General features: G+C 36.8%; 1 protein-coding gene across 2 annotated transcripts in view; it reads left to right on the top strand.

Moving 5' to 3' along the window:
- The window catches only part of RPRD1A (regulation of nuclear pre-mRNA domain containing 1A), a 43471-nt gene that overhangs the window by 7459 nt on the left and 12625 nt on the right, over positions 1–23387 (top strand). For both annotated transcript variants that reach the window (XM_059856859.1, XM_059856864.1), the window contains exons 2-6: positions 2202–2331; positions 3021–3127; positions 3210–3304; positions 4223–4349; positions 4448–4623. In XM_059856859.1, the coding sequence (XP_059712842.1) occupies positions 2202–2331; positions 3021–3127; positions 3210–3304; positions 4223–4349; positions 4448–4623 (635 nt within the window). The remainder of the gene's footprint in view (positions 1–2201; positions 2332–3020; positions 3128–3209; positions 3305–4222; positions 4350–4447; positions 4624–23387) is intronic.

Below are 23387 nucleotides of genomic sequence, written 5' to 3'. Positions count from 1 at the left end.
GAACACTAAAATTCTCAACCAAAGGCACAGATAGCTTAGTAGTGGACAAGAATCTGTGAGTTTTGTTCATTCTGCACAGCTTTGTTTATGTTGAATTGTAGTAGGAAGCTGAAAAGGTAATACTCGGGGAAATAAGCCTGAAAGTGACTTTCTGCAGTTTAGGATGCTTTTACCAAATGTGATGCATCAATCTTTTACTGCAGTGAATAGATAAAGTCTAGGCTTTGTGAGAGTCAACATTACCTGATTTCATGTCACTGTGTATCCATCTGGTGTCTTTGCCAGCCCAGTTGATTTGGCTGTTTATTGGAAAGAAGAAAGTTAGGGTCTCTCACAAATGGGTTACATCACTGAGGATTAAAAAATGATGGGGTTTTTTTTCTGATGAAATGGATAGATAAGGGCCTATCCTGCATGAAGTTCCAGAGGATATAGGGTGGGGAACAGCCTGCTTCATTAGATTTTGAATCCTAATTCCCAGTTATTTAAGAACTGAGAGAGGGGGCAGGGCCATCTTTGGTAAACTTCAGTTACTTTTTGATCATGCCTAGGAAACAACATGTGCTTTCGGACATTCTCTGAATAATTCAAAATTTGCTAGGTGTCAGAACTCTGATTTATGTGAAACATAGGAGATGTGTTGTTTTATCATCAGTCAGATTTTAATATGGAAATGGAGCAGCACAAGTTTATAAAACCTACATTATAGATTAGCCAGATTTTGACTGAAAAAGATTAATTTCCTATGTGCTTGCATGTGGTGACTTCACTGTTTGGAGCAGACTCTGTTGAGTCCACCTTGTGTCCAGCATTTCCAAGCTAATTTTTTTTGTTATTGTTGTTTCTTACTCTCTAGTTTACCTTGACTATAAGCGAAGTGTATTTTTACGTTTAACAGAGGGTTTTTTCCCCAGTCAATCCAGAACTCCCAACTTGTTAGTTATGTCTGTTCAAGAGACTGGAAAGAATTCAGTACTTCAAGGAGAAATCCTTCAGAGGAGTCTTTCTGTAGTTCAAAATTTATTCTCAAAAGCATTTCCCTAGAGTGAAAGCATATAAACATTGAATTTTCTCTTTATATGTGAGGGTGGTAGTTCTGCATTTTTGAGAGGATGGAGTAGAAAGTAACAAAATCAAATCACATTTGCTTGCATAAATTATAAGAAATCCTGGATTGTCATTACCACAGTGCTGCTTTCCTTGAGAGAGCAGAAAAAACTTGTCTTTCAAGAGAAACCTCTTTTTAAAATCAGAATGTACATATTGAGATTATGTGGTGGTAATGGTATTCTGGTGTTAACCAAGGGTAGAAATGTTACAGTAAGAGTTTCAGCTCCAGTAAACTTGCAGAGCAATGAAAATTATGTGAAGTATAAATGAAAATATCCAGGTAGGAGCACTGAGAAAACATGGAATAGATTTTGAGAAGCAGCTTGTAAATTAGAAGCTTGCACATTAAGAGAGAGCGGGCGGGGAGCTACTTAAGGTGCTTGGAGAAGAGATACACCACAGGAGCTTGAAAGTGGTTTTTGAAAAAATTTTTGTGCTATTCCAACTGCTGGCACATGAGTGTTTTAACAATTCAGAGGTGAGGAGGGGGAGTATCACAGTGATACAGGGACACTGACTAGGGGATTGACTGTTCAGTTTGCTGAAATGTAAGAATGGGGAGTGGTTATGTAAGACTGAGTGAAATTCAGACTGAAAAGGAGGAGGTTCTTCACATGAATGATTGTGGATCTGTGAAGTGCCTCGTCAGAATATACATGAGTGTAAGAAATTTAAGTAGGCTTAGAAGAAAGCTGAAGTACTTGGAAGAAATCCATTAAGGCCGCCAAACAGGAATCATAAAAGGCTCAGGAAAACACCTGAAAATGGTTTGGGGATGAAGAACACTTTGGAATATCTGGAGATTTTTTCTGTTTGTTTTTTTGCGATAGCACTAAGTGGAAGTTATGTCATACTATGAAGGAAGAAGAACTTGAACAAAGAGAGCAGAAGGGAGTGAAAACCCAATGAGTGACTAAAATCTTTCACATGAAAATACTGAAAATGTGAAATGGTGTAAGCAGTAATGAAAACGGGAAAAACACACTTGGGTGTGAGGGACTGGGTGTTTGTATACAGTATAAGCCTGGATATATAGGTATTAGTTGAAGGAAATAAAATTTCTAATTATTTTAAATTTTTATTTCTATTAGCAAAACCGAATAGGAAGCTGACATTCCTGTACTTGGCCAATGACGTCATACAGAACAGCAAAAGGAAAGGACCAGAATTTACAAAAGACTTTGCTCCTGTAATAGTGGAGGCTTTTAAGCATGTTTCAAGGTACAGTAAACTTGTATGTGCAGTGTCTTTCACACTGCATTTGAGGGTCTTTTAGAGAAGTCATCAATTGATGTCTTCTGGCTCATCTAGTCTTCCTGTGATATTTCTGTACTTGAAATCTTTTTAGTTTCATTTATTCAGTGTTCTTGGGATCTTGGATAGTCTTACTACAGTTGGATGAAGTTTGATAGTAAATTCATCAGCATTCGGTCCCTTTTTGCCTTGGAAGGCTAACAGCCTTCCAAGAAGAAACTAAGACTTGCTTACTGTCTGTGTTTATGTGCTTCAACAGTTTGGCATTTTTCATTACTGGGTGTTGCATGATTTGTTTTTCCCCAGCAGCCTCTAATGTCATTGCATGAGGAAGCTAGAGTCTTGATACAGGATTATCTTCACAATGATACACAGCTGTTGAAGCAACATAAATCTAAGTGTTTGCAGATTTATGGGTTGAAGAAACAAAAGAGTTGGGTGTAGGCCTTTTTATTTTTTTTTTCCGATCTTCTTGCTCGGGCACATTGAACTGGTCTTTGCTTTCTTTAAAATGTGAATTTGTTATTTTCTGAGGTTATTTGACTTCCGATGCTTGGATATTGCTAAGATCTGTGAAGGTCTTTCTGTGAAAAATGATTATAAAGCAGTGCTATACTTCTGCCTGGTGCTGATATTTTCTTTTTTCTTTGTAACAGTGAGTCTGATGAGAGTTGTAAGAAACACCTTGGCCGAGTGCTGTCTATCTGGGAAGAAAGGTCTGTTTATGAAAATGATGTATTAGAACAACTTAGGCAAGCTTTGTGTAAGTATTTTGTGAGTGTGCGAAGGTTCTGTCTCCTGTTTGAAATAGTACTTCCCTGACTGCTGTGTTTGTTTTCATTTAGATGGAGACAGAAAGGTGAGGAAGCGTACATATGAGCAGATCAAGGTTGATGAAAATAACTGTTCACCTCGAAGTTCTCCCACTGAGCCTCCTCAGGTAACAGCATGTTTATAAAATTCTCTATTTACATATGGTTTCATATAGAATTTTTGGGTTACTCTTTTTTTTTTAATGGTCTCTGTTTTTCGGTGAAGAACTGTTTCTGGGCAAGGGTGGCTACACCCGAAACTTTTACTAGTTTTTCAATGGGGTATGCTGTAACTTTATGTATTTGACACTAAACTCAGATGTATGAACTGTATGTCCAGCTTTGTTCATATCAGGATTTCAGCAGTAGTTTCTACATTGTATTGAATTCCCATTCAGCTTTCAGGGTAGTAGTAACACATATATTAGAGTGTAAGATTGTTATGGATTTATTGATAAAATACTTCCCTAAGTTTCACTCACAGTGGCTGTGAAGAGTTCTTGTCTACCTTGCACTGTTACAGCTCTTCTAATTCTTGTGGGTTTTTGTTGCAGTATTGCCCTATCTCAAAAGGATTTTTGTTATAGCAAAGAGCAATTGTCCTCAAGTCATCCCAATTTAGTATGTTTCTCTGTAGCAGATATCTGGGCTTCTGTGAACATCAGCCCTACTTCCAGAAGAAGTGCATTGATACAGTCTTTTGCAATAGTGAAGCAAAACAACAAGTAATTTTAAAAAATGTATAATAAGATGAAAGGTACTGTAAAATAATCACTACTGTCAAGAAGAAAAGGTTTATAAGCATTCCTATACCAAGAATTTAAATGAAAAAGCTCTTGTAGAAAGGTGACCTTTAAAACTAGAAACACTGCAACATTGTGCTGAGATTAAAGGTTTGGTTTTGTTTTGTTTGACTCTAAAGGTGATGGTGTAAATGCTGCTAAAATTACCATCAAATCAGTACCATAAGCTTGTTGTAAAATTCTTCTGTTTTGTCTAGGATCTGTTTATTTAAACTAGTTCTCGATCTTGCATGCTTTTTTCAGACCACAGATCTCATTAGAGCATTACAAGAACTAGAAAATGCTGCCTCTGGGGATGCAGCAGTTCACCAGAGAATAGCTTCCTTGCCTATAGAGGTCCAGGATGTGTCCCTATTAGACAGAATAACAGGTGAGGGTTGGGTGCCTGGTAACCAAAATGCTCTTCTAAGAACATAATGGTACATAATGGAGTCACACTTTACCTGTTTTTCTCTGCTTGCTTTTTAGATAAGGAATCTGGAGAGCAACTTTCCAAAATGGTAGATGATGCATGTATGTTGCTGGCGGATTACAATGGCAGGTTGGCAGCTGAAATAGATGATAGAAAACAGCTAACTCGAATGTTATCAGACTTTCTCCGATGTCAAAAAGAGTTCCTTGCAGAGAAAGAACATAAGCTGGAAGTGCGTAATATTTTGTTTTAGTCTCTTCTTCACTAAAGCTTGTTCTTGCAAATGTTTTTTAGTTAGCCTGAACAACTTTTCTCTCCAAAGATAAATATTTTATTGCCACTGTTATGTCTTAGTAGTGCAGATAGAAAGTCTTATCAGTGGTGTTACAAACTTAATTCTTTGTAGTGCCATTTTCATTCGTTGTTGTAAGTCTTAGTTATGTATTTGCTGAAGGATAAGAGTTTAATTCCAGGTTTCATCACCACTTTTTAATCTGACTCAAGCATCCATTAAACTCAGGGAAATGTACTTATAGCTTCTATAGCCTCTAACACAGCTGGTTATCAGCACTAGCACCAGCATGACCAGACAGATCATAATGAAAGAATGATTCAGGGTGAGCAGCTCATTATTAGCACATGATCCCTTAAATTACTCTGTTCTTTGCTATTACCAATCATCTGTTTTTCTTTCCTACCATGCACTACTGTAAAGCCTCCTGTTGAACATTCCACATATTTAGAATATGTCCATAATTTCATGTCAATGGCTTCCCAGTGCTAACTTGGGTATTACAATAATGGAATTGAAGCTGCATCATTTTGCAAGGGGAGATGTCTGAACAATCATGATGCCCTGTAACTGCAGCATATGCATATATGGTCCCAGCATTAATTACTCTTCAGGTTTCATCATATATGCCTGTCAAGAGCATTTTCTTTCACTACTGGTTTCTTTACCTTTAGCTTCATAACCTGGATTCAGATTTTGTTGTGCTTTTTTTTTCTGGAAAATGCTGTTCGTAATGTATTTGAAGTCATCATTCAGATCAGTTGTGTCATTCCTGGCCTACTCTTATTTCCTGACTTACTTCCTTTCCTCTGTGCCTCACAGAAAAGCAGTTGATGAAGGTTCTTCCTATCAACCTTACTGTGTTTATCCTGTGGGAAGAATGTCAACCAGCTTCATGTAAGATAGATGGCATGCACAGTAGTGCTGATTTCAGTAGCAACTGATCCAACTGCATAATGGAACCTGGAAGATTAAAGAACAGGAAGCCTTAAGCTTTTCATCACATGCCCTACCTTCCCTCTGCCTGTGTAATGGGTTTGAAGCACAAATTCCCACAATTTCATTGAAAGGCTGGTTGTCTAGAGGCACTGACTGGTTTATGTAGCTCCTTACCAGCAGTTATATCCTGTGTAGGTGTGGTAGACTGCCAGGATAGTGAGTTGCTTAAAAGGCAGTGACTTAGTCCTTCAGACAGATTTACCCTTCTGTAAAACAATAGAGCTCAATTGAAAAGAAATTAAAAATAGTAGCACAGCTGTGAACAGTTTCCACCCTTGTTGGTTGTTTTCAATAAATACAAACCAGTGTCATTTCCCAGTATTACTGGATCAGAGAATTCATAAATCTGAGAGAAAGCAATTGCATATTACTGGGCTGTTATGGTCGTTCACATGGTTTCTTGGCTGAATTATTTAGACTGCTAAAGAATTTAATTCTAATATAGCAGAGTTTCATTTTTGGACTAGTTTGAGGCCTTTCTTTAAAAAGAAGGAGACAGTCCTCAGTGTCTGTAGCAGCTGGTTTTAAACTGGTGAAGTCCTAGGATATTGAATTACACTGTAAGAATGTTTTTAGGCTGATTAGTGTGGCATAAATATGTTTTCCTAATACACAACTATAAGCCAGGATGGTGTTAATCCAGTTACTAATAAAGGCCTTTGAGCCAAGAGATTTCAAAAAACAAGAACCTTAAAATGAAGTTTCTAAAGTAGTGATGAGTAAAGTGACTTCATGCTCACTATCAGTAGTGCTTTGTTGTTTGGGAAGTAGAGGCTGATAAACATTCTGGAGTTTTAAAATGTAAGATTAGGATGTCTTAGTGATATTGTCTGTAGGGCTTGCTGACTTAGCACATGCAGCATTTATTTTAGTGATTAAGAAATGGAGATGCAGCAAGGACTCCCTGTTCTTACAGATTTGGGAAATTCCATGGCTCAAATTGAACCTTGCTTCTTGGCTTCTCATTTGAAATATCACTTGGAGAGGGCCTGTCACATAATTCTTTGAGAATGTATTTCCCTAAACTGTCTGTCTCTAGGTTTTGCTGTTGAAGTTTTATTTCTTGTGAAATTAATTTATTCAGACAAGCTTGTTTCTTGTGTTAGACTTCTGGCTATTGATACTTTCCCGAGTATAACATGATCTCTCAGTTGTAACAGAAAGTCTTTATTTCTTCCTGAATTACTATCACCAATCTGTGAGTATAATGCTGAGATCCTACCTTACTGATTCCTTACCATACCAAACAGGTATAGTAAGGAACAAGTGTGGATGTATTCTTAGTTGAGTCTTGAAATGTTACCTGCTGTTAACCTTGTTTAACAATTTGAATTGGAATTCCCAAAGAATTATCAGTGGCTTTCAGCATTAGATAGAAGCTTTAGACCTAAATTTGCAGATCTTTTATCTTCTAAAGATAATTTACTGGTAAGTAATTTTGCATAACCAATCATTCCATCTTTCTTAATTTTTTAAGAATAAGAGTCTCTCTAATAGTTATTTCTGAAGCAGAAGTATGTGATTCCCATCAAAATCAAGGTAATGTATGTGCTAAATCTTGACAGGAAATTTTGATAACAAGTAAATAGTGTCATGTCTGCATCAAAAGCTAACTTTACTGCTTGGTAGGTGGCTTTCCTAAGTATGTTTGGGGTAAGTAGTGTAATCTTTAACTCTTAAATTGTTTTCTTTAACGTCTGTCTAGCTTCTGTTGCAGGTGGTGGACATGGACCTATCTTCTAAAGATGTCACCATCCATTAGTAAACAAGTCCTGCTAAAAATAAATTTAAGAATCAAAATCTTGTATTGTCTGTTGTTTTTGAAAACTTGAAGAGAAAGAATTCTGTAAATACTCCTACCAAATCTCTGCTATTTTCATCTGTATTCTCACAAGCATTACTGAGTTTATGCCTGAGATGGATAAGTATTTATCCAGTGTCATTTCTTTTTCCTGAAGACTGAAATTTTCACATGGTTTTCCTAAAACTCTCACATTCTTTCAGTGAAATAATTCAAAATTCCCAATGCAGAAGCTTGGGGGTTGCTTGCATTGAAGCTGCCATTTCCAAAACGAAAAAGTGAAAACAAGACTTTTTCAGCCTTTTGCTTTTTAACTTACACTGTTGGGTTTACATGATCAGAAATGAAAAGTGATGAATGTAGGACTTCTCCTTTCCAAGCATAATAGAAAAATTTTTATTTTTTTAGGTAACAGAGAAGGTGTGCTTTATAATTCCACTTAGGCCCCTTTATAACCCCCCTCAAATTTAGGATCATGCTAAGGAGTCTGTTCCCTTCACTTTTGGTAGTTTTAAAGCAGTATAAATGTTCAAGTTTCAGTGTACTGTGGCTCCCGCTAGGATTTCTAGCTAGATAGGATTCTGTCTGTTAGAGAAAGGGGAATTTTTTTACAGAAATATTTTTGTGGAACACTTTTTTTTCTGAAGCCTTTGACTAATACGATTCCTGTTTTCTGCTACTTTGGTTGACTTTTCCCCTCTCTCCCTCCGTGTTGTATCTCCCTCCTAGCTCCCTGCCCATCCCCTAGTTTTTGAACAAAAATAGTGGTTGGTCTCTTGGTGTCACTGAAGGATAAAATGAGATTTTTATGTTATACAGGAACAAGGAATTGGGTACGTAAATTGATACCCAGATCTGGGTATCAGTTTGGCTCATGTCCTTTTGATAAGACTGTCCTGTTATTCTAGAATTAGTATGGCCTTAAAAGTGACATGAACAAAAGAAGTGCTTGATTTATTGTTCTCTCATGTTTCTTTGCGTTTACTTCTCCCTCCCACAGTCTCTCGGATTATAGAGTGATTAGTCTCTTCCTAAATTTCAGATAAAAGGTTCGATAGTCGGACATCTTATGTGACTCATGAACAGGTGTAAGTAGGGGATAACAAGACACCATCTCACCTTCATTTTGACCTTATGGAAAGAGGTAGTATTGCTACACTTGGCATGTAGTCAATATGCAGTTTCTTGCATACTTTTATCAGTTTACCACTTTAAATCTGGGAATATCTTGTCACTAGATTCAAAATTTTGTGAGGGAAGTGCTACTCTGGAAAGCCTGCTGTCATTTAGCAGCTTGCATTTAATTAAAACATTAAATGCTGCTGTCTTGCATTTCTGATTTTCTACAGGTCTGTAAGCAGTATTCATATTCTTACACTCACACATCTGGTTTTAATTGTGGTTTCTTAGCATGTTGAGAGAATATGGTATGTTCAATGCACATTTATTTCATGATTGAGCTTTTTTGGCTCCATATAGCTTGATTTATCTTCCTAAAGGTTTTAATTTTGTCTTGGAATTTTACAGATAAACAGCAAGCAGTCAGCCTTGACTTTAGCTCTGGATTTGAAAGACTGTTTTTTTTTTTTTTTCCTGCTCAGTTCACACGTAATGGTTTTAAATGTAGAAAAAAATATTAAGCAAACAGTTTAGGACTGACAGTGGTATAACAGGCCTCTTATCCTTAAGTTTCATTCTGCGATACCAAACTGGGTTGGTACTATTGTCTACTGTTGCCCTTCACCATAGCCTTCATATTGTCACAGGGTGTTGTGCTTTCCTTCCTAGCTTTTATTTTTTTTTCTTTAAACCCCTTTTTCATCCTTTGTATGGTAATATGTCAGCTTTTTTTCCTCAGTGACAGAGTATTTAGGGTAGCTTATGCCATTATACTTCATATTTTTCAAGTCCACTTCTTTTAATTTGAATTAATTTTTCATATCCTTGCAGCTGAGCACCTAAATTATTTTACTGAGTTTTGGTTGAAGATTGATTTGTAGAATGAGCCCTACATTGCCTTTTGTTACGGGGTGGAGTTTGCAGCATTGGAGGTGATCTACAATTCCATAAATGTGGCATAGCACAGTAACTCAAGTTATTCTATATTTGGAGCTGAGCAGTTAACAGTGCAGTGATTACAGAACTGGTAACTGGAAGGTATCAGGAAGTGGTCAGTAACCCACTAAGACTGTTTTAAGATCTGATACATGCTTGGTAACAAATAGTACCTGATAGTGGTACAAACAGACCATATTGTGTGATCTCTTGGCATGGTGAAACATTGTATTCATTTTTGTTCAAGATAGCAGCTTCGAAAGTTTAAGCTGACTTGGCAGAACTTCTAGTTCAGGGAATATATGATTTCTACTGAAGGAGGTCTTTTGAGTCGAGGCAGATATTCTTGGGCTGAGGAGAACGTGACTATGGATCTCTTCTTTTTATAATAAAGGGGGGAAAGCCTTTGCCGAAATTACTTTCTTTCTCTAGTGGCCCAGTTCCAAGTAACTTGCACTGGTTTTCAGAGAAATGTGTGTAACTCTTCGCCATCAGGAAAGAAATGTAAGGTAAAGATCTCTAATGGGCATATTCTTTATGTTCTGGCTCTCCCTATCTTGCTGTGTACGAAATGAAATGTAATTCAGGAACAGGCCACTATGCTTAGGTATTTGTGTAGATTGGTTGAAATCCCTTGCTTATAGGTTGGCCATTTGAACTGCCATTTGAGAGGGTTTGTGTAGTGTAAATGCTTTATTAGAGTTTCACAGTGCAAATCTTTTACTGAATACCAGCACTGGGGTTGTGTTTTGTAAAAACCAAAACTAAATTTCAGTAAGATCAGTAGTTTGAATTATCAACCCAAAGGTGACTGGGGAGAATTAAGTGCTCACTGAAATAGAAATTTCTCCCTGATTTCTCCTTAAGGTTTATTTAGTTAGAAGTTAAGGTGAGGGCATGTTTAAAATAAGACATAGGTTGCATATCTTACCTGCAGTGGAAGTAGGCTTGCTAGGTGTTCTTACAAGTTGCTGACCTACCTTTCAGATGTGGTTTCTTACTTTCCGTAAGCACTTTTTTTAGTGACAGAAGATAAACTTGTAGAGTTTTGTAGAAGTAATTTGCAAGACTAGTGGAGAACAGCAGCCCTTATGTCAAACACAACAAAGCAAAGTCAAATGATCAGTGCATTTTGTTCCCTTGTGTTATACCCATTCTGCGAGAATAATGCTAATTTGACCCATTTTCATAACAAACTTACAATGTCTCTGTACTTGAGCAATAAATATACTTCTTTCATAAAGTGACTTAACGACTGCAGCATCAGATCCCGTGGTGTAGAGTTACTCAGTTTGTACCTGAAAGATTAGACTTCACAGCTCAATGTTGTCATTCAAAGCAGCAGAAACACTTAAAGCCTTCCTCCTTTTAAATTGACTTATCAGATATTTGCATATGAATCCTGGCTTTTCTAACATTGAGCAGGTTGTAGGTTGTACTTCACTCATCCTTGTTAAATAAAGATAACCTTTTGCTTCAGTTCACCACATTTTAAAGCATTGTTTGTCATTCAAGATATTCTGGTTTTGAAACAAGGTAATAAAAATGTTACAGGTGTTTTTTTTTTTTTATCTATTTCACTATTATTTGTTAAGGGTGAGATTTTTTGGCTTTCATTCTGCAACTTACCTGTTAGTTTTTATTGAAAGGGGCGGGGGGGAAGAGTATGTATGTATGAGATACCACAAGATACCAGGAACTTTATTACCTTTGAAGTGTGTTTTGAATTCATTATAAAAATACTGAGAGAAGATACTGGACTTGCCTAGGTAGTACTTGCTGTTGTTTGTGAGACTTCTAGCCAGAATGTTCCTGGCTATTGCCAGCCAAAAACTTCATACTGTTAACCAAAATGAATGGATCTATTTGTGTCATCCTCAGAAGAACAAGTTTTGCAGGTATGTAAAACCTTGTGCAAACATCTGAGATGATGGGAAATTGTAAAGGGAATAATCAGTGCTCTGACTTAGGTTTTTTGAAGGATAGCTGTAGATTAGCAAATGACTTCTGTAGTGCATTCTGCAGTAGATATTTCCTTTGCTTTGATCAGGAGTTTGATGGACTAAAAAGAAAACCTGGATATAAGAAAATTATGTAGGAAATACTGATATTGTAGTGCCTCTTTATGTCAGTAGTAGCAGTGAGGTTTTTCAAGTTCGATCTATCTTTTCTGCAACCTTTAATTTCCAACAGTAATACTGTTATTGTTTAAATATTTTTGTTAAAAATCTGATCTTTGTGTTGCTGGGCTCACTAAATTTAAAGTTTTTTTTTTTTTTAATCTGTATTTTGAATACAAAGTCAGCAGAACTGTAAACCCTGCTTGTATCCCTCCCACAATTAGAAGCTTTTGGAATTATTTGTTGAAGCAGCTATAAATTCTAAATAGGAACATATGACCACACTGAATGGTAGGTAGTCATTCTAGACAAACTAAACATCAGTCTTTCTGCATGGGAGTTACTAAGGAAACATTCATAATCTAGTTTCAAAAAACCCTTGATGTTAAGGCTGAAAAAGGAGAGGGAAGGGAAGGAGGAAGGGAGGAAAGCTCTGCTTCACAATTTGAGATGACTTGTATGAAAAAGCTGAATCAAAATATGTTGCTTTAGCTAATGTCTTCTGGTAGTTTCATTTAATAGGAAAATAAGCCCGTGTGAATTTGAAGATAATTGCAGTTTACTCAACAGCAGTGCTCCTCAGAGTTCTCTGTAAATAGTGCCCACACTAAAACCTGTGTTGTTGGGCTGATACTCAAAAGTTGCTTTCCAACTTTTACAGTTTGTTTTTTTATTTATTTTAATTTTTCTGCTATCACTAAGATCTAGAAACTGTATTATAAATAAGGGGTTTTTTTGGCTAACGAGCTTCTATGTGAAGTTAAAAAGAAGGGCCATGCTCAAGTTACACTTCACTGTGACCTATAACAGTAGTTACATTTTTTTGCTGCATTTTTAATAATGTTTGGCCTGGTTGATTGGAAGGGCTGATGTGAACTACTTGTAGAAATATCTAACAGAATAAGGAAGAGAAATGGCTAGAACATCAGCTTGCTTTTTTTTCAGCCTTACTGAAACAACACAAAACAGATTTTATTCTACAGCAGGCTTCTGATGTTTTCACATAAAACCATTCCAGTGTTACATAGAAGAAGAAGTTTGTGTAAAATCCAATGTAGAACATAGTGGCACTCGTACTGTTGTGAACAGAGCGGATACCTTTTGGAGAATTTGAATGTACACAGCAAGGAAAGTCTTCAGGTGGACAGCAAGTAGCTGTGAGATGGCATTTAAAGAAAATATGCATCCAGTTACTGTAGATCTTTGGCAGCATGCTGATGTCTCAGTGTTTTCACATTTACATAGGAAAATAATTCATCATCTTACATAGTGGTCTGAGGTGGCAAATACTGTTAGAGCCTATTAATAAAATAATGTATGGCATTTCATGTTGTATTTAAAGTCAGCATAGGGGAAAGTAAGAAATATTAACTTGTGCAAAGTGATTAAGAATTATAGCTGCCATCTTAATGGCAAAAACCTGTTTGCATTTAAAAAAGCATTATCAAGAGTGAAATACTAGTTTTGAATCGACATTTTGTAGTGTATGAGAACAGTGCACTTTTCCGTGTGGGCTTTTTGTTTGTTTGGCTTTTTTTGTTACTTTTTGGGGTTTTTGTATGGTTTTGTAATTTATTTTTTTCTTTACGACCAGAGCTTTAATTGAAATTTGTCTACTACTAAGCCCATCAGTTATGTGTTAAATATCACTGGAAATAATAAGAACATTCAAGAATACATATGAATCTTTCATGACTGATCAGAGTAATTTTTAGTTTTAATAATTTTTTTTTGTCAGAATTGAGCTCTTGAATCAAAATGAAGGACTTAGTAGTTGAACGGCTTTAATCAAGAGCCAAAGCTATTCTGTTTTCCTAGTTTAAATTCATTATGATCTTCTGTAATGGTGCTACTAAACTAGTCACAGGGTTTATTGTGATGTTGCAGGCAGTGTCCATCTCTTCAGCTAAGGCTAAATGTAGAGAACAGAAATATTCTTCAGTAGGACTCACAGTGAAACTGAATTTTACAAATCAAAACGACCAAACCACCACAGTTACAGTAATGTCTTCATATAGTAAACCTGCGGAATTTACTTCGTAATATCCAGACTTTAAAAAAAAAACAAAACAGCTTATCCTCATTCCTAAAAAGCTTAGAGAGTTATAGGCCACTTCACGGTGCAGTAGGTCAAGAGAAAAGATGAAAACTCTTACGTGACATAATTCTTAGCTGAACTGTGCTGAAAAATCCAGTTTTTAAAAACTGTGTCTTTCTGTTACAGCTCATTGGTGAAATACAGAACTTTGGGTAATGTTTCCTTTCAGGTAGTAGCAACTGTAGTTTAGTTTTTCCCCTGGCACCTTATTTCAAAATGCGTTAAGAATTTGGGTTATTTTTTTCATACCTGGATTCCTCTCATTGATTGGGGTATGGTATGTGTGTCTGTGGAGTGGAGAGAACAACTTGGAAGTGTGAGTTGAGGCTGAGGACAGTGTTGAAACACCAGCTTTCTTTGAATCCTTTGGAGCTGTATTAGTTATTCTGGGCAGTGTGATGTAAGAGCAGTTGATGCTGTTTTAGCAGTAGTGACAAAACAACCTATCCCACAGCTGTTGTTCTTGCTGAGAATATTTCTTAGCCAGGAGGAAATTAAAGTCGTCACAGAGTACTCACCACCACCTGATAAGTGTGTAAGGTGGTTCTTACACTTGCCTTAAAACTTTATTCTAAACTAAAGGATTAGCCACAGTACAATGACTTGCATTTGACTGAAGCAGTTGTGATATTTTTCAGTTCTGCCAAAAGTAAAGAATATTGTATTAACGTAATATGTAGTTGGTAAAGTTTTTCCACTGCCAAAGTTTGAAATGCTGTGGACTAAAATTGGTTGAAATACGGAGGAGCAGAATGCAGAGAAACAACTCAGGATGATGTATAAATCCTGTAAATGAACTTCATGTTGTCTTGTAATTTCATTTTATTTATATAGTATGAAGATTTATCTCTGACATAAAAAGTGCATAAAGTTGACTTTATTAGAGAGGGCAAAACATTTTAGTAGTATTTCTCAGTTACTGCTGGCAGTGATAGAGAGAAGAGGAAAGTGAGTTGCAGTTACATAAGCCTTACAGGTATTGTCCAATTTTCTGTGAGACTTGACTGTTGCAATTAATGCTGCCAGTCATATAAATTATTTCTTTTGGCAGGGAAATAATCCTAATTATTTAGCTCTTTAAAAGTTTGACAAAATTACTTCTGTGAATATGTAAAGAGAAGAGAGGCCCAGAGGACTATTGTAGTCAGCCTACGGAACATGGAACCAGCCATAACTTCCACTGATCTTTGCCACAACAATAGTTAGGTGATGTAGAAGACATCAAGGGATATTGGGGTGGAAAGGGCAGAGTTGGAGGGCGCACACTGGCTGGGAGCTACTGTGGGATGGAGAATTGGACTAACTGGGATGGAGTTAGAACATTTGGCGCTACTGTGGGTGTTAAAATAGTTGTCTGAAATAATAACATTGAAACAATGTTTCTCTGAAAGTAAGTAATCTAAGGAACCAGTATTTGCGGTGTTCTCTCCCAATACCACTAGCTGTTTTATTTTCTTTCCTGATTCAGTATTGCATTTCTTTTTTTCACAAAAGCATCTTTATTTAATTTCCTTCATCTGTGAAGCTGGCATCACAACAGCCTCTTATATTCTGAGTTGGTAATTTAGAAATATATTATGAATTCAAATTGATTATAAAACCCCCCAGCCTTATGCACACTAGGATGATAACCCTATTATCTAGTAGAGTACACCCCTTCATCACAAAGAGAAGAAAAAACTGCCATTTACAACTTTTTGAAATTGAGTAAGATATTCAGAATTTGAAGTGAGATAGTACATACTTTAAACACTTGGAACATTTTGTTAATATCAAAAAGGAATTTTGGTTTCTTCTTTTTCTGCACTTCAACACTACCAAACTGGAAAGGATGCACTTTAGGTCAGTGTAGTGAGGATGGTATTTTTGAGGGCCATAGGTAGGAGAGGAACACATTGCAAAGTTTTAGGCAGAGACCAGTTTGTTACGTTTTGGTTAGTGGAGGAAATAAGGACTCTGATGAGATAAGGGACTGTTGAGAACACTATGTGCCCCAGGCCTTCTGTCCCTGCATCAGGCTTATTTCTCAGTGCAGAAGCGATGCGCTCTCTCCATAGTTAAGTTTATGTTCCTTAGTATACACATAATTTTTAAATGGGGGTGAGAGAAGTAGGAGAAATGCCACATGCTTTCTCAAAGAATTGTAGATGTTACTGTAGTTGTGCACCAGAGGGCTGGTATATTCATCACTGTTTCATCAGATTATCTAGCACAAATCCTGAAGTATTGCAAACTATTTTGTGAGTCTTTTGATCTTCACAAAAGTTAGACATTTCCCTCTGCATTTTAGTATTTTGTTTTTTTTCCTCCCCATGCATCCAAACCTAATTTTTTATGTTGCCCTGTAGAGATGTGGAGAATTGGTTTTGTAGTCAGCACATGCAACAGTTTTAAAGCTTGGCTGCTAGCAGAATTTAGGGTAGAAAATGTATAGTGGCTGCTTAGTACATTGAAAGACAGATTTGAAGAACAGAATTCAAAGTTGGAGATAGCATAGAGCCTTGAGTTCCACCCTTCAAAAGACCATTATTTTAAGGTCAATTCTTAAAATAGAACTTGAAGAATAGGTCAAAAGTAGCAGTAAAATGTGAAGAGGCCTGGAGAACCAAGATTGACATCTGACGGTGGTCTTACAAGTTAAGTACATGCTTAATGGGCTCTATTTCCTCAAATGTTAGGTTGTCATGACCACTTTGCATTCCTAATTATGTATTTCTTCCTTAGTTTTTCATCAGTCAGTATAAAGGTTCATTTTACTCCAGCCCAAATACTTCGTTGGACAACAAAGGAGCTAGAGGGGTGTCATTGTTTGTTTTTACCACAGTTATTTATGCCTTTAAACAGTTCTCAGATTTTATGTGGAACACTGAGCTCCTTATAACTTCTTTAAAGACAAGCCTCAGAACTGTCATGTTCTCAGTAAATGTCAGCCCTTTGATCCTGAAGAAGGTAGAAAGGCTGGAGACAGCAGATGGTGTAACTCCCCCGAGTGTTACACTTGGCAGTGTTTCAAACACACGAAGTTCTGATGTAATTTATTTCTAGGTTGCTAGTAGCTACCAGAGTAGGAGTACAGATTCTGCAAAGGCAGTAGATATGAAAATCAGTAATTTTCTGCATCACATCCCTATTTGCTAGTTGTAATGACCCATCACTTTATTTCTTCTTTTGTGCACTATCATTTATTCTGCATTGTCCTCAAACCATGGGCACCAAACCAGAGACCACTGAGAACATTGCATTCATAGAGAATCTCCTTGTTCTCTGCATCCCTCCACCTTGTCTTTACTGTCCTACACATCTAGACTCAACAGTGAAAGCTGGTGCTCTTCATTGCCCAAGATTTCAGAGTATAAAGGCGAAGCCAAGTTTATGTTTCTAGAACATGTAAAGAATTTAAAATTTCTTATACTAAGTTACCTGTTTTCTGGTGGAGATAATTGACATCCTTCAGCTCTAGTGGACCATGGGCAGAAGGTGGTAGCTGTAGCTCAAAAGGCCAGCATATTTGATAGATAAATTTGGTGAGCTGTGCCATCATCAACTTTGTTTCAGAGTATTTGTCATCCAGAGGAAATCAGGGTTTTTGTTAAACTGATACTCAGCACATAGCTTCCAGTCATATCTGTTTAGTCTTACTCATCTATGATTCCATAGTAACCAGTGTGAGAGATGCTGAATAAGTGGCAGTAGATCATGGTTTCCTCTTTCCTCATTTTCTGTCTTCCACTGACACGAGTTCTGCTGTGACAAATTTTTGTTGCTGCTGGTTTTTTTTTAAATGGTGGTACATTAAACAGTCAATAGTTTTACATCTAGGATTTAAATCTAGGAGCTGTACCACTGTAATTCGTATTTTATACACTGATTGTTTAAACAAAACAATTTAGCATGCCATCTTGAAAGCCACACATTTCTTGTGTTTGCTGTCACAGGTCATGTAGTGAATAGAGTGCCATTTCCAGTAGAGAAACGTGTCATAGGATGATATTAGATGCAGCTTTTGTAGAGAGCTTTAAATTCTGTGTGTGTGTATACCTGTTGTTTGCTTTCTTGGTGATAACACAACTACTACACTTAGCTTATCTGAAAATGTAGAAATGGAAGGTCCCTATTTGTAATAATATTATATGTGGAAGAAATCAAGGATTCTTGCTCAATCAGTGTTATCTCACAGATGTTTTATACTAAGGCTGAAAAATTGTGGAATAAAGCAGTGATGCAGGTGCAAACCCAAAGCAGAAAGTACAGTCACTACACATAGGTTTGGTTTTGAGAACCTGCTTGAACTTTTTCAGACAACACATTCTTAAGAACCAGTAATTCCTGGTTTTCTGGATTTCTTCTTGTACAATAGTGCTGTCTTAGAACACAGCAGGAAGAAATTTAAAATGGCTAGGCTATCCTCCAGACAGTGTTTAAAACACTTCTCCTTTGGCTTCCTAGCTAGCTTCTCACCTGTAATTTATATGGATTGTTAATGCATTCCCTTACTGTAGTGCCTGTAAGGGGAAGTCATCCTAATGTCATTGAAAATGTAATCTGCAGCTGTTTTGTATCCATGTTCTCAGCATTTCTAGAAAAGAGCACCTCAAATCTTTTTTACCTTCTGGCTGATTAGTGTCTTCTGCTTTGTGCAAAGAGAAGAATCCACTTTTCTGGAACACCGAGGTCTTACTTTTTTTTCCCAATCCACACACCAGTAGAGTTATGCTTTGTACTTAGTCCTTGAGTCCCAAAAGTATGCTGCTTTATTATTTGGCTAATCAGTGTTATTAATATTGGATCATGCAACTGCTTTTAAGCCAGTTGAAAATGGTTGTGTTGATCCATAGGTAAACCACAAAATTATTAGCATAATTTTTTTTCAACTCTAACAGTTTAAGATAGAGAGGATTCCTCTCACTGCTGACTAGGAGCATCTCACATATTCTATTAGTGTCCTCTGCACTCTGTGTGTGCATATATAAGTCAGCAACTGTCCTAGCCCCAAATCCTTGAAGCCATGCTCAATAGCAGCTGCTGTAGTCAGTGGAAAATTGAGGTTCTTTTGCAGCATGATTAGAAAAATTGTATGTGCTCAATGGCAGCTGTAGGTTTCAACCTTGTGTTTCTGTTAAATAGTAAGGAATAATTCTTAGGCTTCTGAGGGTAAATCCGTGTGTGGGCTGTAGAATAATCTTGGTCACTTGAACTTCGGGTTGGGATTTACCTGAAAGTATTCATTGTCTTCTTGAATCTGAATAGCTAACATCCAGTTAGGTTTATATCTAAAATAGCAAGAGACTTTACAGAAGGTACACTTAAATATACCAAGAGTAATAAAGGCTGATGTTCATAATGTAGGTTTTACAATCTTCAGTTATTGAAATGGTGAGTACGAACTCCAGATTTGCATCTTTCAATGTAATTGATAAAGGCTTACTATTTAAGAATATATATTTTGAATTTAAGAAGTCATAAATGTTTTATGTGATTTAAGACTTAGAACATATTTATTTTCTGCATGCGAGCCAGTGCCCAAATTTCAGTAAGAGGAGGTTGCTGGAAAATACTGAATTTCATTAGAGCTTCAGTGAAAACAAAACTACTGGTGGAAAACATACCACCAAAGACAAACTGTTGTGAGGGTCAGCAGGCAGGCTCTTAGTACTGCGGTAGGAGGGAGGAATACTGTGCAATTCTGAGAATGCTGCGAAGTCCAGAGTCTCACTGAAATAATTTCCTCAGGAGACACATTCTTCATGTCCCTCAAAATGTTTAATGGCAGAGAAGTTTTCTGCTGTTGCATACAGACATACTTGTTAAAGCATGTTGCTCACTTTTTCATGGCACACGTGTGATTACCAATGTTTTTTTCTTATAACATTGCAGTAGCTAGCATGCTTTTATATTATGTCAGACAGCTTTTAACATGTTGCACAATGAACTTTCTCCTTCAAACTTCAGTTCATTTGGAAACATAATGAAATATGCCCTACACAGTTGCAGCTTTCCACCTACACATGAATTACTGTGGGGAGAGGTTTTTTGCTGTTTTTATTTGATCCTGTGGTCTTGACTCCTCTTGATTAGATAGCTATGAGCAAGTCACTTTCCCTGAAAAGTGGCAAAAAGGTGATTTTGGTTTTTTTTAGCTGTGGAAGTGGGGAACAGACGTGTTCTTTCTGCTCCATCAGCAGTTACTTGCCCTTTCAGCATGGGTTCCTCTGCTATGCTATTGCACCATCAAAAACCAGCTAGAGATGGCTGGGGGTCACTGAGGGACTCATTTGGGCTGTTGAGCCTGTCAGCCTGTGGTGCCTGGCTAGCCTGGGTTTGAGGGGTGTCAGTAGAGAAACTACCTTTCACTTTATAGGGCAAGCCCTTTTAAAAAAATGGTAAAAATTTGAAATGCATGGTGACTTGTATGATTATTCTTTAAGATGGTATCTTGTGTGCAAATCTTTACATTTTATTGTAAGTCATGGCCAAATAGTAAATAATTTTGTTATGTTTCCCACCCTACGTGGAGAAAGGTTGCCTTTTCCCATGACCTTGCATTGCAGAGTAATAGAAAAGTGGCACACCCAGGCCTAATACTCAGTCCCTCTATTTAATGACAACATAGGCTGGGAACATATACCCAGATGGCATTTCCGTAGTTCTTCATGACCACACTCTCTAGCCTGCCACAGATCATCTCCAGCACACAGAAATCTTAAACAGGTCTTGACAGGCAGATTTTGCTGTGCCAGCCAGTCAGTCCAGCTCTTGCCTAAACATCAGCTGCAGGTTCAGACCTGCTGGTTTTGTTTCCCTTGTCATCACATGCTGGGTGTACTTTATTTTTATTTTTCTTTCAGACTTCCCATTTACAAGAGATCTGGAAACATGAGTCAGTGGAGAGACCAGCCTTAAAGGTTTTAAGAGCAAGTAGGGATAGACAATTAATAAAAAAGTTCTTAAATTGCTATACTAGCCATGTATTATGGATTTGTATTCAATTCCGTTTGCTACCATGGTAAGCCCTTATCTGCAAGCAAGAGTGCTGTTTCCATTGCTACTTCAGGTCTTGTTTTCTGAGAGAATTTGAAGCAGCTCACCAGTGAAATTAGACATGTCTTTACTTTGGACGTTAATTTGGACAGCAAATCTGCTAAAACCCTGCTTTTCTAAGACATTGTCAAGAAAAACAACTTTTAAAAAGAGAGGTTGTGCAAGTTCTTATTTTAGGCTGTGCAACTGGAAGTAGAGCCTGAGGTTTTCTCTAGAACCCTTGGTGCAAATTTACAGCAGTATCAAGTTTGTGAGAGCAGATTTAGTGTGAATAAGAGAGAAGATTGAAGTGTCTGTCATGCAAGAAACTCAGGGTAATGAACTTAGTGAAAATATACCTAAGTGACTTGCATTTTATCATGCAAGAAGCACATGGCAAAAAAGGGAATTTAAGTGATTTACTGCTTTGTATAATTCTATTTCTTTTGACACTATGTAAACATGAAGACTGAAGGAATTGCTTGCATCATTTGTTTTTTTTCCTCCCAGTAACAAGTTTACTGAATTACTCATGATTTTGTTTGCAAATATCTTAGTAGTAAATTACTGTAACAACATTTTACTTACTAAGTTTGCCTCATGACCTGATCTTCCAAGGTCATTTCATCCACAACTGGACAGGAATACAGACATACAGAATGGAAACCCCCACAGATACTCCTAGAGTTCTATATAAACTAGGATAATGATTTTAAAGATCATTTTAGTGAACTATAGGTGGCTTGAATGAAAGAAAGGTGCTTTAAAGAGCTAAGATATTTTAGATTGAAATAATGTTGTAACACTAAGCATGACAAGTTCAAGAAGTGTTTGGACAATGCTTTCAGGCACAATGGTGTGACTCTTGGGGATGGTCCTGGGCAGGAGTTGGACTCAGTGTTCCCTGTGGGTCCCTCCCAACTCACCAAAATTCTGTAATTCTGTGGTTGCTAACCTGGGATACATGTTTTATCAGTAGATCACAGAAAGATGTGCATTAGTCAGGTTATTGTAATTTGTAGGCTTTTGGGAACAATGTAGTTCATGATGGGAAAGAAGAGTTGCAAAAAACACTGTAAATATATTTCCGTGTTCTTTGTAATGTTATTTACTTGTTCTGTCTTCTGCTCTCTCTCTAGACCTTTTTTTCCCTCTGATTTCTCATAATTTCTTCCCTGACAACTGCTTTTTACACCTTTTTTGTTATAAAATAAAACCAGCTATTTGAGCAATTTGGAATTGGGTAAAAATTTGAGCAATTTGGAATTGGGTTTTTAAAATGTAAAAAACATGTGGGTGTGCCAAATTTGCTGCCTGAAATTGGTTGATTGATAAGGGACTTTTTCATTATGAATTTTTCTTGGAATTGTTCTGTGCTCTCTATTGGTATAACTTTTCTAAGGCAGTTTTATCTAGTAATTTTATTTATTTATAATATTTTTAATAATATTTTAAAGCTTGAGGGTAAGCACTTTCTTGAAAAGCACTTTTTTCTACAATTTTTTAAATTATAGAACTTGTATCTACATGCTTTTTTTGAAAATTTAGATTATGATTCTTTTTGGTCATGGAAGAGGTGCAATTGTTGGCTTGCTTCATGCATAGTAGAGTTTTCACTGGAGATACTTCTGCAGGGTGTTTGAGACGCAAGTAAATCAGAATATCTATTGCTGCTGTGTGGTTCTCCTTTGCTGCTTTACCTTTCTTATGCTCCCATCCCCATTGCTGAACACAGCATCTGAAATGTCTATTTCACACAAAATGAGAGAAAAACACAGAAATCACCACGCGGCATATCAACAATTTGTCTTACAGAATTGCTCTAATTAGTCATGTAAACTTTAGTTTCAGTTATCAATTGACACTAAGCATATACAACTGCCATTAAGCAAATCAGGCCTGGGAATGCTAATCTTTGAGCTGTAACTTAATGCTCCTCTTGAGAATCCAGGTATCTAAAATGGATGGTTCAACCTACTTAATGAAGCTGTGAGAATGAGTTGACAAGTGTAATATGAAACTGTCTAGCTGATAAAATTCATTAGAATGTTGGAAACAAACACATATTGCATGGCCCATAGCATTTTTTGACTTCCTTTGAGAACTATCATTAAAAATCTTTAAAAATCACATGCTTTTAAAGTAAGACTGTTTTGAAATTTAAGGTGGCTCTTTCACAGCTCTTAGTTTGAGTTGGATAGGAATATTTTATGAACTTAGAAAAGATGGACATGAATTATTAAAAAAAAAGGTAGTTGGAAATACTTCTTCAAAATGTCCAAGACCAGTTTTGCACAGATAGACCTTACACTGATAGATTATTTAAATGAACAAGGTCACCAGTGTGGGTTCACCTGTAGCAGAAATTTGGGGTCCTCTATCTTCACTGCCTTTATTTATTTCACCCTAAATAAAGCTAATACCCAGTCTCAGGTCACTAGAATGCTTTCTTATTTTCTTTCTTGCCCACAGGTTAACACTGAGTGGTTCTGTACTGCAGCTGCAACAGCTATATGTGTTACCCTGCTTTAAGTTCTATGCTGCTTGGATTAGACTGCTACTAGTGCTTCGCCTTGCTACAATAAAACTAGGTTTTATACTTCTACATTACGTA

The sequence above is a fragment of the Haemorhous mexicanus genome, chromosome 1 (genome assembly GCF_027477595.1).
Source record: "Haemorhous mexicanus isolate bHaeMex1 chromosome 1, bHaeMex1.pri, whole genome shotgun sequence".
NCBI lineage: Eukaryota > Metazoa > Chordata > Aves > Passeriformes > Fringillidae > Haemorhous > Haemorhous mexicanus.
Note: the sequence above shows the minus strand (reverse complement) of the source record. Positions and strands in the feature narration are given on the sequence as shown.